Source organism: Mastigoproctus giganteus, chromosome 2 (assembly GCF_048544385.1).
Source record: "Mastigoproctus giganteus isolate SK-2022 chromosome 2, ASM4854438v1, whole genome shotgun sequence".
Taxonomy (NCBI): Eukaryota; Metazoa; Arthropoda; class Arachnida; order Uropygi; family Thelyphonidae; genus Mastigoproctus; species Mastigoproctus giganteus.
Genome location: NC_143576.1, coordinates 154,445,401 through 154,462,216, shown reverse-complemented (window position 1 = coordinate 154,462,216; position 16,816 = coordinate 154,445,401). Strand labels below are relative to the sequence as shown.

Genomic DNA, 16,816 nt, shown 5'->3' with positions numbered 1-16,816 from the left:
CAATCTATTGGTCTTTGTCTCCCCCCAAGCTAGCAGTTTTCCGACCCACCTAACACTACCTCAATAGCATCAGCAAATATTCTTGCACCCTTTCTATTTAAGTGTATCCCATCCCTGTAGAAGCAATCTCTCCTGTTAACAAGTACAGTCCAGGCTGAAAAAAATTCTACCCCTTGAGCCTTGCACAATCTTTCCAGGGCCGAATTGATCGACAAGGCTCTCATCATATACTCCCTCCTATCGTGTCTGGGCAGAATTGCAGACACTTTCAAATTCAACCCTAATTCTCGGCTTTTGTTCAATAGTGACCTGTACTTATAGTATATTAAATGCATAGGGCAGAGGTTCCCAAACTTTCTCAGTTCACAGTGCCCTTAGTGTGTCAGTAATTTTTTTGCGGTGTCCCTAGGCCAAAAGAAATACCTAACAGTTCTGTTTATTAAGTAGTTAGGTCCAAGCAACTTAATAAGTAATGTTGAAACTGTGAAATACCTCGAGTTAGTAGTTTGCGCAGTGTCCAACAGATGGCGAATATCACTGTTTCCCTCGACAATTTAAAATATCCTGCACCGCCCTGGGCTGCTGCAGCGCACAGTTTGGAAACTGCTGCTTGTTTGTTTGACTACTATTGTTATTATTAGCCGTAGTAACAGTAGTAAGCAAATGATGCAAGGAAACAAGCTTATACAGCATCAGCCAAAAAAAAAAAAAAAAAAACCCACTTAATCTATCCATCTTCTCTAATAATATATCTAATTCTTCCTTAAATATATTCAAACTATCCACTTCCACAACATAAGATGGTAGTTTGTTCCAACAGTCAGTTACTCTCTGACTGAAAGCAAATGTCTGCATGTCTATCCTACAGCCATCCTTTTTTCAATCTAAGTTTATGCGCCTTTGAGTGTGGTCTGAGAAATAATAAGAATACCATCGTAATTAAGTTTACTTAATCCATTTACAGTCTTAAACACTTCAGGTCTCCCCACAAGTTTCCAAGCACTGCAATTTGCAGAACCAAAGCTCTTCTGACACTTTTAATTCTTCTGTATTTTAAAATTGCTCTGTAAATCATTTAATAGGGTCAAAATTACCTTCACACCTACAGGCTTATCTGTTGGTTCCAGCAGGCTAAATTATGCTTTGAAAGAAAGTATTTTGTTACTTTTCTCAACAGAAATTTAAACTTGTTGGGTGTTATGGAGAGACTTTCAGTCCAAAATATTCAGTTTTATTATGAAGTAAATTAAAAAAACAGATTGGAGACATTACGTTGAATGTTTCTGTCCAGTATTATCCAAAATGTTATTTGTATTTCTAATTTTATTTATTTATTTATTATGTTATCACCAAAATTATGTTACCAAATTTTATTTTAACCAAAATGTTATTTTTATTTCTAATTTTATTTATTTACATTATTATTATTATTATTTATTTTTATTGTAATTTCAGTGGATATATCATGGAGCTAGAGTGTTCTCCTAAACTGAAGATGATTAAAGACTTTCAGTCCAAATATGCAGAGAAGTTTTCTACTCTCTGTCGAATGCATTTATCTTTTGTTTTGGACCTAAATGATCAACAGTTTGCAACTCTTTTGGATTATAAAGATGTTTTAAAGAGTAAAAAAGTATTTGGTTACTTTAATCGAAAACAGAAAGGTAAGCATCTTTGTACCTTTTTTAGATTATTCATCTGTTCTTTAACAAAACTTTTGTTGAAAGATTATGGAAGTATAAATACCATCAGTCATTTTAACACTATAAGGCATTATTTAACTTGTTGAAATGACGTCTACAGTCATATTACCCCGGGGGCTCACATCTGGTGAGTATGGGCTTGGCACACCCAGGGTCCTGAGCTGGATTTCATCATTCTTCTCTTTCTTGGTGATTCCCTTCTACTTTTGACTCTCTCTCTCTCTCTTTCACAGGGTTACTCGGGAACTTTTTTTTTTTTTTTTTTTCCTGGTGCAGCATAAGCCTCAGGCTTCCTTGCATCATATGGATAATAATAATAATAATAATAATAATAATAATAATAATAATCTTAGCCTTTTTAAGTCAAAAGATCTTGATACTGCCATATCACAGGCTGTTTATTTGTTTGAGCTCTGTGAGAAGTCCGGCAGTTCTTGCAGTGCATTGTATCATGGAAACTTTCAAGTAGATGTCCTAGGGAACTGAATATAATTTTACCCTGCAGTTATATTGTGTGATAACTAGGTTGCTTTATTGAATATCTACCCCCCCCCCCTTTTTAAGTTTCCTTTATTATATGTTTAGGAATAATTTTGAAAAAAACAGTAATGCAAATATAACCCCAGGGGCTCACATCTGGTGAGTTATGGGCTTGGCACACCCAGGGTCCTGAGCTGGATATCATCATTCTTCTCCTCCTTGGTGATTCCCTTCTACTTCTGACTCCTGTTTTATCTCTCTCTCACTCTCAGGGTAATTCAGAAATTTTTTTTGGCTGGTGCAGCAAAAGACTCAGGCTTCCTTGCACCATATAGCTAATAATAAAATAATAATAATAAAGCATGTTTCAAAATTATAAGGAATGATCTCATTCCTTATGTATAACAAGGTGTTTTCTTCTCTTCTCTTTCTTGGTGATTCCCTTCTACTTCTGACTCCTGTTTTATCTCTCTCTCTCTCTCTCTCTCTCTCTCAGGGTAATTCAGAAATTTTTTTTGGCTGGTGCAGCAAAAGACTCAGGCTTCCTTGCACCATATAGCTAATAATAAAATAATAATAATAATAAAGCATGTTTCAAAGTTATAAGGAATGATCTCATTCCTTATGTATAACAAGGTGTTTAGCTACTTTAAAGTATTTTAAAAAAATTTAAAATTATTATACACTTTATACTCAACTAAATAAAATATTAAAATTATGGTTGTATTCCTGTAAACTTTTATGTTGGGAAATTTGAAAAATAAAGTGTTCCAGCCAGATCCCTTCTAAAAATCTATATATAAAGGCAACTCCCGTATAACACAGTACTTCTACAACACGATTTCGCTCTAACATGATTGATAATTTGCGGCAATCCTCGCACATTATATAATACGGTTTCGCTCTAACACGGGTAGAGAATTTCGGTAAACCTCGCATAACAGGGTATTTTTGAGCTTTTGTGTGAGGAAAACCCTGCTATTATGTTGGATGTAATTTTTCAACATTTCCACTCTTTTTGAATCCCTGCTGTTGACTCGCTAGTCAAAAAATTATCGAGAAATCTCTGTATTTTATTTTGTTGGGAAATCCCTGTGTTACGTTCTGTGCTATTGAACTTGTGGAAAAATCTAGATTTCAAATTTTATTACTATTGGATAGCACACCAGGCCATCCAAAAGTTGAAGTTATGTTCCTATACAACAGTTGTACTAGGTTAATACAACTTCTTTTATTCAGCCATTAGATCAAAGCATTATATCCATCTTTAAAACTCATTACATCAGAAAATCGTTACAATGGATTTTGGAAAAAATCGATTCCAAATCTGTTGAAGTAATGGAAGCATGGAAACATTTCTCAATTGTGGACTGTATCAGAATCATAGCTTTATTGCTGAAAGAAGTAAAATTGTCAACAGGTGCGTGTTGAAAAAATGTATGGCCAGAGTCAGTTCATTCAGGAAATATTATCGAACTGGCAGAAAACAGAATCGGTGCGATAGTAGAACTTGCTACGTTTTGATGATACGACTACTGAAACCCTCGTGGGAGTATAGTTGATAGAATCGCCCACCTCTCCACACCAGCTGAAAAAGACCCGAGTTCAAATCCCGTTGATGACAGGAGGAATTTTTATGGGTCTTTTTCACAACATGGCTGAGTTTGTTGGGCTCAGGCAAGAGTAGCATGGATTTTTTCTCCCAGAAACTCTGGTTTTTCGTCCAGCAAAACAGAAAATCGACCTCAGGGCACATGCAATTTATAGACAATATACACAGAGTAACATGGCCTTAGTCGCCGATGCTCCTAAAAAAATGAAAAAAGATATGATTACTGAAGACATTCAAGGATTACCTGTAGAAAAAGAGGCCGGCGAAGTGGATTTGGTGGAAATGGCATCAGAGGATGCCATTTCCACCAAATCAATTCAGAGGATGATAACACAGAGGAAAATTCTAAACTTCCAAATTTTACACTAAAAATCATACAGGAATGCATAAAGTTAGCCAAGCAATTAGAATCTTATTTTTTGAATGCATATTCTTGAACAATAGTAGTCCAAGTTCAAAGGGAGCTTCAAAAATGCTTAGTTCTGTACGATGAAATTCACAAAGATTTATTAGGCAAAAGCAGACAAAACCAGATTACTGATTTTTTAAAGAGAGCAGAAGATATGCTAAATCTAGAATGGTGTATTTTTTTTAGTTTTGTTAGCATTTTGTTAACAAAATAGTGTATTTTTGTTAGTTTTGTTAGCATTTTGTTAACAAAATAGTATATTTTTGTTAGCTTTTGGAATGCAATCCCCTTTTTTTGTACTTTTTCTTAGTCCTGTATAACACGATGTGAAGATAAGCAAATACAAGGCTGTGTTTGGGTTACAAAGAGCAAAAACTGGTGTACATATACTTGCTTATTTGCCAGTGCTAGCGGTAACAGAATTGATGAATTTAAAGTATTGGTTAGGTTATCAAATGTGGGCATCGTAAGAATATCAGAATGTGGTGCCACTCAGTAAGGGAAGCAGAATTTGAATATGATGAGTACAACATGTAAAGAAAGAACAAACAGGACAAGAGGGGAAAGCAGGGATTATGTTCTTAGTTAAGAAGTATATAGTATCTAAGCTGGTACGCCCAGTTGATCTTAGTCATCAGTGCAATGTTCAGTCAGTTTGGTGTGACATAAGCACTGGGAAAACAAAAATGAGAATAGGAGTATGTTGTAGGCCAAATGACTGTGATGAGTATTATGAGCAATCATACAGATGATTACTCATAATACCGTGTGCCAGCAAATCAGAATAAAGAAACCACTAGGTGGCAGTGATCATTGATGTGGGATCTATTTAAAGAAATAACTATTGTTAAGAGTAAAGGAAAGGGATTTTGCTTTTGTGGAAGAGACTACAGTGGTTTGAGACATTTTTAAAAGGCCTTTCAGTGGGACCAGCTGATGATGTTACCAACTGTGATTTAAAATGGGAAACATTCAGTAAAGTAATTATAAAAGCCACTAAGCTTTTTATAGAAACAGAGAGATACTCCTCAAGGTTTAGACCTAAATGGATGTCAGATAAACTGATGAGACTCGTGGTAGAGAACAAAAATCCACGGGTCGATTATAAATTATCAGGAAACAAAGACACCTACAGTACATATGAACTAGTCTAGTCAATACAAGAATTAAGCAAGCTAAGGCAGATTATGAGAAAATTTTTGGCTAAGATGCAAAGAAAACTAGGAAAGAAAATTCTTTGCTTATGTTAACAGTAGAAGGGAATAGCTAAATTACATTAGTCTACTGTATATGAATGGCATAACTATTGATGACCTTATTCTGGTTGCTGGAAAACTAAATAAATATTTTGTATCTGCATTTACCTGTGAAGAAGTTTTTAGGGACAGGAATACCAGAAGTAAAAAGTTGAAACTGGGAGTTGAAACTGGGAAAGTTTAGGAGAAATTGATTGTTGAAGTTAAAAGTAAACAAGGCACCTTGGGGGGGATGGGGCTGAGAGATCTATCCAATTACATTAAAAGAATTGGCAAAAGAGCAGGCCTTTGGCCACAGTTATGAGAGCATCCTTAGGTTCAGGGGTATCCTACAGATTGGAGATGTGCAAAGGTCTCTTGTATTCACAAAGGGGATCAAAGGAGTAAGTGGTTAAAGAAGTAATGTTGGATCATCTTAAGAAGAATGCAGTTATATACCAATCACTGTGTGGATTTGCTAAGGGGAGATCTTGTCTAACCAATCTGGACAACAATGAAGATGTATACTGCAACAAGACTTAGAAAAATTAGGCAGCTGGGCTAAGAAATGGCAGTTGAGGTTTAACTTTGATAAATTCAAGTTAATGCATGTAGGTAGCAGTATTCCCAGAATAATACCAATAGGTGGTACCACAAGATCTCTTTCATTCAAGGTGAAGAATGAAAGAGATCTTGGGGTAATTGTGCAGTCCCACATTAAGTTTTCTGAGCAGTGCAAATAGGCTCTTAAGACAGCTCATGGGATTTTGTCAATGATATATAGGAATTTTGCTAGCAGTGACAAGAAATTTATTATCCCATTGTATAAGGCAATGGTTAGGCCACATAATGAGTACTGCATACCAGTCTGGAGGCCTCATTTTAGGAAGGGTATGAATCTGTTGCAGAATAGTGTAATGAGATTAGTGAGGGGAGCAAAATGATACTTACTAAGAAGGCTGCAATTTAGCAAATTGCAATCTGGAGACTAGGCTTTTGCATGGAGATCTGATTGAGGTATTTAAGGCTTTGAATGGATTTTTTTATTTATTTATTGTACTATGCAGTCCCAGCCAGCTTTCCCAGCATTTCTGCAATCTATTTACAATGCTCTACCACTAACAATGTTGATGTACAGTTATCTCAGATTCCTTTGTAGAGGATCAATTTGTTCTCAATGTATGTCCATATCACAATGCAATACCATGAGGGTATCTGATACTATAAAGTCCCAATGTAAGGTTGTGATGATCTCTGAGGATCCAATTGACACTTGTAGGTCCACTGTGAAGATTCAAAATGAGGATTCCAATCCAGGAAGTAGATGGCTCAACCAGGAATTATGGTCACAATGAAGATGTCAACTTTTCCTCAAACCTGAAAATTACCAGTAACAAGCAGTTAACAGGAAAGGGGGAATACTGCAATCAATCTCCACATATAGTCCCTGGAACACCAATGCCTTCCAACAAGCTCATTGTGGTAGTCTAATCCTCCACTGGAGTCCCAATTTCTCCAATACAAAAGCATCAGTGGTCTCCTCAACAATTGTTCCAAAATCACCTGTTAGTGGAAGAGGCATCTGGAACTGTCATTCAGTATCTGGCTCATGCTCCTCCAACTGCAACTCTTCCTTCTGAATAGTTGGACTGCAAAATTTTGAAGTGCGTAAAAATCTTTTTTACGAACTAACAGTTGTTCACATCCACGAGTAAGGGAGTAGAGATTAGGAGCTTCTTCAATTAATTGCCCCCTCAAGTCACAATAAAAGTAAAAAAGTAAAGTGCAGCCATTATCAACCCACTGCAGGGTGGAAGCCTCCTCAACAATTCATGCTGAGGGAAATGGACCATAATCTGCCACGCTGGTCCAGTGCGGGTTGGCAGATCGACCGTATTCAGCAAGCAGGGGCTTGAACCCCGGTCTACTCAAAGAGCGTGTGCTACTGCACTCCCGCTCCTGCCCACTCGGCTACGGAGGCTGGCTCAAGTCACAATACTGAACACATTCATAGAAAGATGGTTCCAATCTTCTGGGAATCCACAAGTACCAGTGATTCCAAATTCCCTTAACTCAGCAAAAAAAGAACCATGTCTAGTCATGGTTTAATCCCATCTATGGAGATGGGATTAAACCAAGTTGCCCACTCTTTACTATTATCATTTACTATTGTAAAAAAAATTTTCGTTACAGCCTTCAGTTTTCATTTTCAAAAATATCATTTCACTTTGACTGGATTAAGTAAATTAAATGCTGATGGCATTCTTACTCTTTCTCTTATAATGCATGTGAGGGGGTATAAACTTAAATTAGCATTAGCAGTGGCAAATGATGTAAGAAGGCAAGCTTATACAGCATCAGTCAAAAAAAAAAAAAAAAAAAACCATGACACCTCTCCCATTTCACTTATTCATTCTGTCTAATAGTTTGTCTAGTTCTTCTTTGAATCTATTTAAATTGTCATTTGAACAACAACAAATGGAAGTTTGTTCCAACAATCAACTACTTGTTGGCTAACCCCAGGGGCTCACATCTGGTGAGTATGGGCTAGGCACACCCAGGGTCCTGAGCTGAATATCATCATTCTTCTCTTTCTTGGTGACTCTCTCTCTCTCAGGGTAACTCGGGAATTTTTTTGGCTGGTGCAGCATAAGCCTCAGGCTTCCTTGTGACATATGGCTAATAATAATAAAGGCAAACATCTGCACATCTATTCTGCAACTGTTCTTCCTCAATTTGAATTTGTGTGTGGTCTGAGCAAGAGGAAGAATCCTGTCAGCACTAAGCTTGATCAACCCATTCAAAGCCTTAAACACATCAATCAGATCACCTCGCAGGTGCCCAGTCTCCAGAACTGCAATTTGCAGAACTGGTCTTTTTCCACTCAGTGATCTCATTGCCTTCTCTGTACTTGTTCCAGCAGCTCCACCTCCTTCCTAAAATGAGACCTCCAGACCTGTATGCAGTACTCAAGATGTGGCCTGATCATTGCCTTATACAATGGGATAATCACCTCCTTATCCCTGCTAGCAAAATTCCTGTATATCATTGACAAAACCCCATGAGCTGTACTGGCAGCCTGTTTGCATTGCTCAGAGAACTTCATATCTGACTGCACAATTGCCCCCAGGTCTTTCATATTTACACTAACCTGAGTGCAGTGCCACACAGTCAGTACCTTACTCTGGAGTTACTGCTACACATATGCACTACTTTGCATTTTGATTTATCCAATTTGATTCATCCCATTCCTTCTAGTGTTTACATAAATAAAGAAGTGTTTTCTATTTTTGTTTGCATTCTTCGTCAAACATTTCTCATAATTTGCCTTCGCTTGCTTGACCTCCTTTGTGACTTGATTGCAGACCAGTTTATATCTACCATAGGCTTCTGTGTTGTCCAATAATTTATATGCATTCCATGCACTTTTCTTCTCTGCCACAAGTTTTCATCAGTTCATCTGACATCCATTTAGGCCTATACTTTGAAGAGCATTTCGTAGTATTTCTTTTCAAATTGAAAAAGATTTGCAGCAATAAACTGAAAAAAAAATTTTCACACACGTATAGATGTGTGAAAATTGGCTTTCAGCCAGCAAGTAATTGATTGTTGGAACAAACTATCTTCTGTTGTGAAAGTGAGTAGCTGGAATAAACTTAAGGAAGAATTAGACAAATAATTACAGGGGATGAACAGATGCATTGGGCAATGTTTTTTTTTTATGCTGTTATAAGCATGCTTCTTTTTATCATTTGCTAGTGCTGATACGTAAGGTTCATATGTAACTTTTTTATCTTCTTTTAAATTTTGTACTGTTGAAAAAAAATTATGATCACAAGTATCCTTTGTTGATTGTGGGGAGGTTAGGGCATTATTGCCAATGATCATGGACTGCCTGGAAGACTAGTAACTGGAGACTACTGTGCAATGTTTCTTCTTCAAAAATTAGCTCAAAAATTCGTCAGAAGGGGCTGCAGTTATTGGAAGCTGGTGTTTTCATACTGCTATTTATTTGGGGTTTTTTTTTTTTTTTTTAGGAGCATTAGCAACTAAGGCCATATTGCTCCGGGAGATATGCGGTGGTCATTCCCTGACCTTTCCATATCCTCTGTATTTGGTGGGCATGGGCTCGAACCCCGATCTAATCAAGAAGCATCCTGCCCACCTGGCTACGGAGGTGCCTGCTCATACTGCATGATAACACAAGGCCTCATATCACAGACAGTCTGTAAAGCTTGTTTTTATCAATTGCAAATGGAAAGCTCTACCTCTTACCTTAATTGCAAGGATATAAATCCTTGCAATTAAGATCTATTCCCCAAGCTAAAGATTTCTTTAGAAGCATTGAGTGCAGCCATGACACACGTCATGGGGCTTAGAGGGGAACAGGTATCCTGTGTGTTATCAGACACTCAGCCTAAAACACTGATGGATCCAATATCTCTCTATTACAGAAGATTTAGGAGAAGTCCGGTTGGCCTGCCTCCCTAAAATCCACTCATGCACACCTTCTCGATGGTAAGCCCTGTTACGTCACTTAGGTGGCAACGAACGTGTAGAGTGGTTCTCTTCAAGACGCCTGGTCAGCGTGAAGAGGAAAAGACCAAACCCTCCAGCAATGAGAGCACAACAATACAAATGGCCCTCAGTCCCCAGCAGCTTTCACTCTCCCTCTTACGGCAGCGAGAGGATCAGAGTGGAAGCAGATGGTGCTAAGAATCTCTGGGTATGACCAGGCTGCCATGCACGGAAATTGAACTTGGCCTGTTATAACGTACGATCACTCATCGGTGAAGACAGGATATTAGAGCTGGAAAAGGAATTAGAAAATGTGAATTGGAATATCATCGGTTTGGCTGAAACAAGAAGAAAAAATGAGTCACTTATAAGTCTATCAAGTGGAAATCTGCTGTACACCAATGGAAACAGTGAAAGGAGTGAAGGTGGAGTTGGGTTTCTGGTCCATAAAGATTTAAAAAACAACATTTTGGAATTCAAAAGTACATCACCAAGGGTGTCAAGACTAATACTCAAGATTTCTAAGAGGTACAAGCTAAAGATTATAATGATTTATGCACCAACATCGAGCCATGATGATGAAGAGGTTGAAGAAATGTACACTGAAATTGAGAGTCTTCTAGATGAGCAGAAAACCCACTACACTATTATTATGGGGGACTTCAATGCTAAGGTTGGAAAAAGGCAAAACAGCACAGAAAGAGGAACTATAGGAAATTTTGGAATTGGTGAAAGAAATAAAAGAGGTGAAAGACTTGTGGAATTTGCAGAATCTCAAGGACTGTCAGTAATGAACACTTTTTTCAAGAAAAGGGTGAACAGAAAGTGGACATGGAAGAGTCCAAATGGATTAACAACTAATGAAATCGACTTCATCCTCACTAACAGAAGATATATTGTGAATGATGTTACCGTCCTGAATAAGGTAAATGTTGGAAGTGATCACAGAATGGTAAGATGTACACTTGATATAGATGTAGGAAAGGAAAGGAAAAAACTGACTCGAGTAAATAATACAAAGGTCTTTGAAATAACAGAGGAGGAGAAAAAGCAGTATGTACTGGAACTTAAGAACAAGTTTGAGCTTCTGCAGACTTCTCAGGACCAAGATATCGACGAGGAATATTACAACTTTCTGAAAGTGATAAAGCCCAAGAAACCTATAGGGAAACAGAAATCCAAAGAAGAAAAAATTAGTCAAGAAACACTTGTCATGATGAACCAAAGACGACAAATGAAGAGCAAGAAAAACACTGACAGGGAGAAAATTGAGTATACTGAGTTATGCAAAGCCATTAGAAAGAGACTCAGAGAGGACATAAGAAGATTTAACACAAGAAAAGTAGAACAAGCATTAAGGGAAAACAAAGGATTTAAATCAGCAGCCATGAGCAGTAATACAGAAAGGCAAATGATACTGAAACTGAAGAATAGCGATGGTGTACTTATAAACAGCAGAGAAGGCATAATTCAAATAGCAGAAGACTACTATAGAGAATTATACAAGGAGCGAGGGAATGATACCAGCAGTGGGGAACATGGATTGCAAAGTAGCAACACATACGACATACCCGATATTCTTCCTGATGAGGTAGAACATGCATTGAAGAAAATGAAGAATCGGAAAGCCCCGGGGGAAGATGAAGTTACTGTAGAGTTGTTAAAATTGGGAGGAAGAGACATAACACAAAAACTGGCAAGGCTCTTCACAAAGTGCATTAGAAAAGGTGTGATGCCTAAGCAGTGGAATAATGCAATCATAGTTTTGCTGCATAAGAAAGGAGATAAATCAGAAATTGGAAATTATAGACCAATTAGCTTGTTATCCCATATTTACAAGTTGTTCACAAGGGTCATTACTAACAGTTTAGAAAGAATACTTGATGAGAATCAACCGAAAGAGCAAGCTGGCTTTAGGACAGGATTCTCAACTATGGATCACCTTCACGTAATATCACAGCTAATGGAGAAAGCAAATGAATATAAAACACCATTATGCCTGGCATTTGTGGATTATGAAAAGGCATTTGACTCCATACAGCATAAGGCAATGTTTCGGGCACTGGAAAGACAAGGCATAGATACTCCATATATTATGATTTTGAAGAAAATATATGAGAGTGCTACATCCTTTATTAGACTAGACAAAGACAGTAGCAAATTTAAAATCGAGAAAGGAGTTCGACAAGGAGACACAATATCTCCGAAGCTGTTTACTGCTGCCCTTGAGGAAGCTTTCAGAAGATTAGACTGGTCGCAGAAAGGAGTCAATGTGAACGGAGAGTACCTAAACCATTTACGATTTGCAGATGACATTGTGGTCATAAGCCACGATCCCAAAGAATTAGAGGAAAATCTTAATCAGTTATGCACAGTTAGTAAGGATTTTGGACTAAAGATGAATATGGCTAAAACAAAAGTAATGATGAACAAGTATGCCACGGAAAGGGAAATAATGATTGAAGGAGCAGTAATTGAAAAGGTGGAGTCATATACTTATCTGGGACAAGTTATTAGCTGTAATAATGATAAATGGCTGGAAGTCAAGAGAAGAATAAATTTTGGATGGATAGCATTCAGGAAATATAGTCACATACTGAAGAGCAATATCCCAGTTTGTCTGAAACGTAAAATAATGAATCAATGTATACTCCCCACCATGACTTATGGAAGTGAAACTTGGGCACTCACCAAAAGAATGGAAGAGAAGCTAAGAACTACACAGTGAAGAATGGAACGAATTATATTGGGAATCAGACTGTTAGATAAGAAGAGAAACACATGGATTAGGCAGCAAACTCAAGTAAAGGACATTCTTATCAAAACTAAAGAACTAAAATGGTCTTGGGCAGGACACATAGCTCGAAGACATGATGACAGATGGACTAAGAAAATAACAGAATGGTACCCAAGAGGGGCTAGAAGAAAACCTGGAAGACAAAGGCGGAGATGGATAATGAAATTCATGAGTTTTTGAGTAGTAAATGGATGGCCAGTGCTCAAAACAGAAGGAACTGGAAAGTTGCTGGAGAGGCCTTCATCCTGCAGTGGATTGAAAATGGCTGATGATGATGATGACACACGTCATGGCTGCACTCAATGCTTCTAAAGCTTGACACACAGCTTAACTTCAGTAGACAGTTAAACAGCTTTTAGGAATTGAACACTGGGAAGTAGTCATATTGGAGATATTGGAGATTTTTAATGTAAATGATGTTATAAAATAAATTCATTTTAAATTAACTGCTTTGTGCATTACTGTTGGGATAACCCTCACACACTTGCATGTGCACACCCACTCGCATGTGCACACGCACACACATATGCGCCTGTGCAAACACGCGCGCGCGCACACACACACACACACACACACACACACACACACACACACACACACACACACACACACACACACACACACATTTTAATAAAAAAAATTGAGAAGAGCCTGTGAGGTACTGCATGACTACTAAACAAAAATAGTTGCAATGAAGGTAGTGTGGCACCTGACAGGTGCTTTCATGCAGTTACTCTATGAAACCATAAAATTCCACTTCAAAACCACTGCAGTAAAACTGTCTGTATAGTTTGGAAGGTAGAGAAAGTTTCAGTCATTAACCTTGAATCGACAATTTTTAAGGGACGCTACTTTTTACTGAACGTCTGTATAGTTTGGAAGGTAGAGAAAGAAAGTTTTCCCATTACTTGAACCAGGAGGTGTATGAGATATAATCTCATACACCTCCTGGTTCAAGTAATGGGAAAAGGAAGGCATGTTACATTCCAGATGTTAGAAAACAGAGAAAAATGAATTCTAAACAATAGGAATAGGAACAGTCAATATTAAAAGTTATACAAACTTATATATAATGCCATAAGTGTTTAATCATCAGTAAACCACACGGAGTTTAATTTGTAATCCGTAATTGGCCATGTCAGTATTTTTTGAAAATTGTAAATACACTTGGAAAAAGTTATCATTTATAACCTTAAAAATTGGCAATAAATAATTCAAAATTGTTCACTTTTTGTTGCCACATCTGTTTTCAATCTGTTATGAACACAACTGTGAAAAATCCATTTTTTTATATTAAAAAGATATTTTTAATTTTTGTTTTAAATAAAACCACCTTTGGCAGCACTTTAGACATGTTTCTCATCATCTGTGCTATTTAGGAGTTTTGAATATCATCTCCCTTATTATCTTGACTGACAGCGAGCAAAATGTCAATCAAAAAACCTGCATGCTTCCACAATTGGATGCCAGCCAGATTATTCCATGACACAAAGCCAGGGATGGTAAGTACTGGATGCACTGCCATAAAATATAAAGCAAGTGTGCTGCAATAACTAATAGAGTGACACTAATTTTAAGTTTTTGTTTTTGAGCACATGCATATAATTATCAGAAATATTCTTAACTTGATCCTGCATTTTTCCTGTTTTCATGAAAACTAAAAGAGGTTTCTGGAATTTTTGGTGGAGAAAGTAATGAACACTTTTGTTGAAAGGTGCTGGAAGTTTCAGCTGTATGGAACAACCAGGAGAAAAGCATGGAAGCACAGAAACCATGTGGGGTCTCAAAGACCTTACATGCCCAGTTCCCAATTAACACATTGATGAGAATAGGAGTGATTAGTTGATGGAAAAAATTGATATGGTGGAGGTTGATGCAATAGAGATGTAAATCAGCTTCGAGAACTGCATCTAAAAGGTAATACAGCAGCTTTAATTTTTCTTTTCATAGATTTTGACTTCGTTCCACAAGGGGATCAACCTGGACAATTCTAGCATTAATTTCATTTATCATTTTTAAAGTTTCTCTTGTTTTCTTAACTGTTTTTTATAATTTCAGTTTAGTGTGGCATGAAAGTGGAATGTTCCACTTTTTTAGCCACATTTTGTTCTACATTCTCAGTTTCTGCTTCTTCATCTTTCTTTTCCTGTTGATAAAATACAATTAAATCTCCATTGGACAGTATCTCCAGATGTGCGACAAACAGCTCTTCTTATAGATGTTAAAATTTCTATCTCCTTTGACATTCCTAGTTAGCTCACAATCTCCTTTAAATTTTTTCTTTCATGTCGGAAGAATCCTTAGAGTTCATCAACATGTTCTGGCTACAATTTGTTACAGCAGTAGTTCATCATGATCACTTGGCATTAAAGCATCCCAGGATATTTTAATAGCTTCTCTGGCTGTGTGAATATTAAAATCTTTCCAGCAATCTTGCACAATTATAGAAGGATCAGCTTCAATTTCTCCAGAGATGCAGTTAGAGAATCATTGTCAATGATATTTTAATGATGAAAATTGAACTCATTTAATTATGATCTTCAAATATAAGTTCTTTTTAGATTATGAAGCATTATGAGTAAAGTGACCAGATTCTTAGCATTCCAATGCAGGACATCTTGGGGAGATTTTTAAACACCCCCCCCCCCAGAAACAATATACACATATTTTTAAAAATTTTTTATATATAAAAAATATTCACATACAAAATACAAATTAAATACATTGATTTCTTTGAACTAAACTTATAAAATAAAATATCAAATTTTAAAAAAATATAGCATGTGTATATATATTTATTTATTTTTATTTATTTTTTTTTTTTCACAGAAAGGCTGAAATTCAGTATACAGTACCCCTCATGTTATGCTACATAATGAACAGAAGGTTGCGTGAAAGATGTAACTGAGAAAAATAATTGTAATCAGAAGGGGAAAAAAAAAACACTTATTAGAGGGGTCATGTTTTTAATCGATTTTCATTTTTGTTTAGTGAAAAAAGGTTAGGTTTTTCTGTGAAATAATAATAATAAAAATACATACATCTTTTAACAATAAAAACAAGAGAAATTAAATAATGTAATTTAATATATTTTTCAACTGAGTGTATTTTTCTTAATAATTCTTCATTATTATTATTATTAGCCATATGGTGCAAGGAAGCCCGAGGCTTATGCTGCACCAGCCAAAAAAAATTCCCGAGTTATCCTGAGAGAGAGAGAGAGAGAGAGAGAGAGAGAGAGAGAGAGAGAGAGAGAGAGAGAGAGAGAGAGAGAGAGAGAAGTAGAAAAGAATGAAATCACCAAGAAAGAGAAGAGTGATGATATCCAGCTCAGGACCCTGGGTGTGCCTAGCCCATACTCACCAAATGTGAGCCCCTGGGGTGTTATTTGCTATTTCTTCGTAAAATTCTTCACAAGAATTAGCAAAATTGCACTTAACTTGTAGTATTGCTTTCAGTGTTTCTACGGTCAGCTGTGTTTTTGTTGACGTCCACAGCTTATTTACTATCGAAAAAGCTCTTTCCGTTGTACCATTGGTTCCCAGCAAGCATAATGCAAATGATTTGCATTATGTTTGTCATTAAGTATGGAGGCTACATGTCCAGTCCAGGACAGTTTGCTATGCGGGACAAAAGACTGAAATCGGGGACTGTCCTGCATAATTAGGGATGTCTGGTCACTTTAATTATGAGTAAAGGTGAGTGAATTTGTAAAGCAGTCCATTGTTTATGCAGGAAAGCATCTCTTGACTTCTTAGGGAAGTCATACATAGAACAATTTTGTATCTGAAGTTAAAAAAGCCAGACTTTTTTTTTTTTTAATATATATATATATATATATATATATAAAATATTTTGTATAATATTGAAGATAATAATATAGAAGGTAATTCAAGCAGACAATACCAAGCTGGATTTAAAGAAACGCAAGGGATATAAATATAAAAAAAAAAAATATATATATATACATACACATAAAACTTATTGTTGTCTACCCACAATCTAAATGACTTCACCTGGGGCCAACCACCCAGACTGAAGGCAAAAAATGACAAGGAGTTC

General features: G+C 36.6%; 1 protein-coding gene across 1 annotated transcript in view; it reads left to right on the top strand.

Moving 5' to 3' along the window:
- Positions 1 to 1,465: 1,465 nt before the first annotated feature.
- Positions 1,466 to 16,816, top strand: part of RhoGAP54D (Rho GTPase activating protein at 54D) — a 129,900-nt gene continuing 114,549 nt past the window's right edge. Inside the window, exon 1 of the mRNA XM_090390070.1 lies at positions 1,466 to 1,664. Within this exon, the coding sequence (XP_090246196.1) occupies positions 1,466 to 1,664 (199 nt within the window). The remainder of the gene's footprint in view (positions 1,665 to 16,816) is intronic.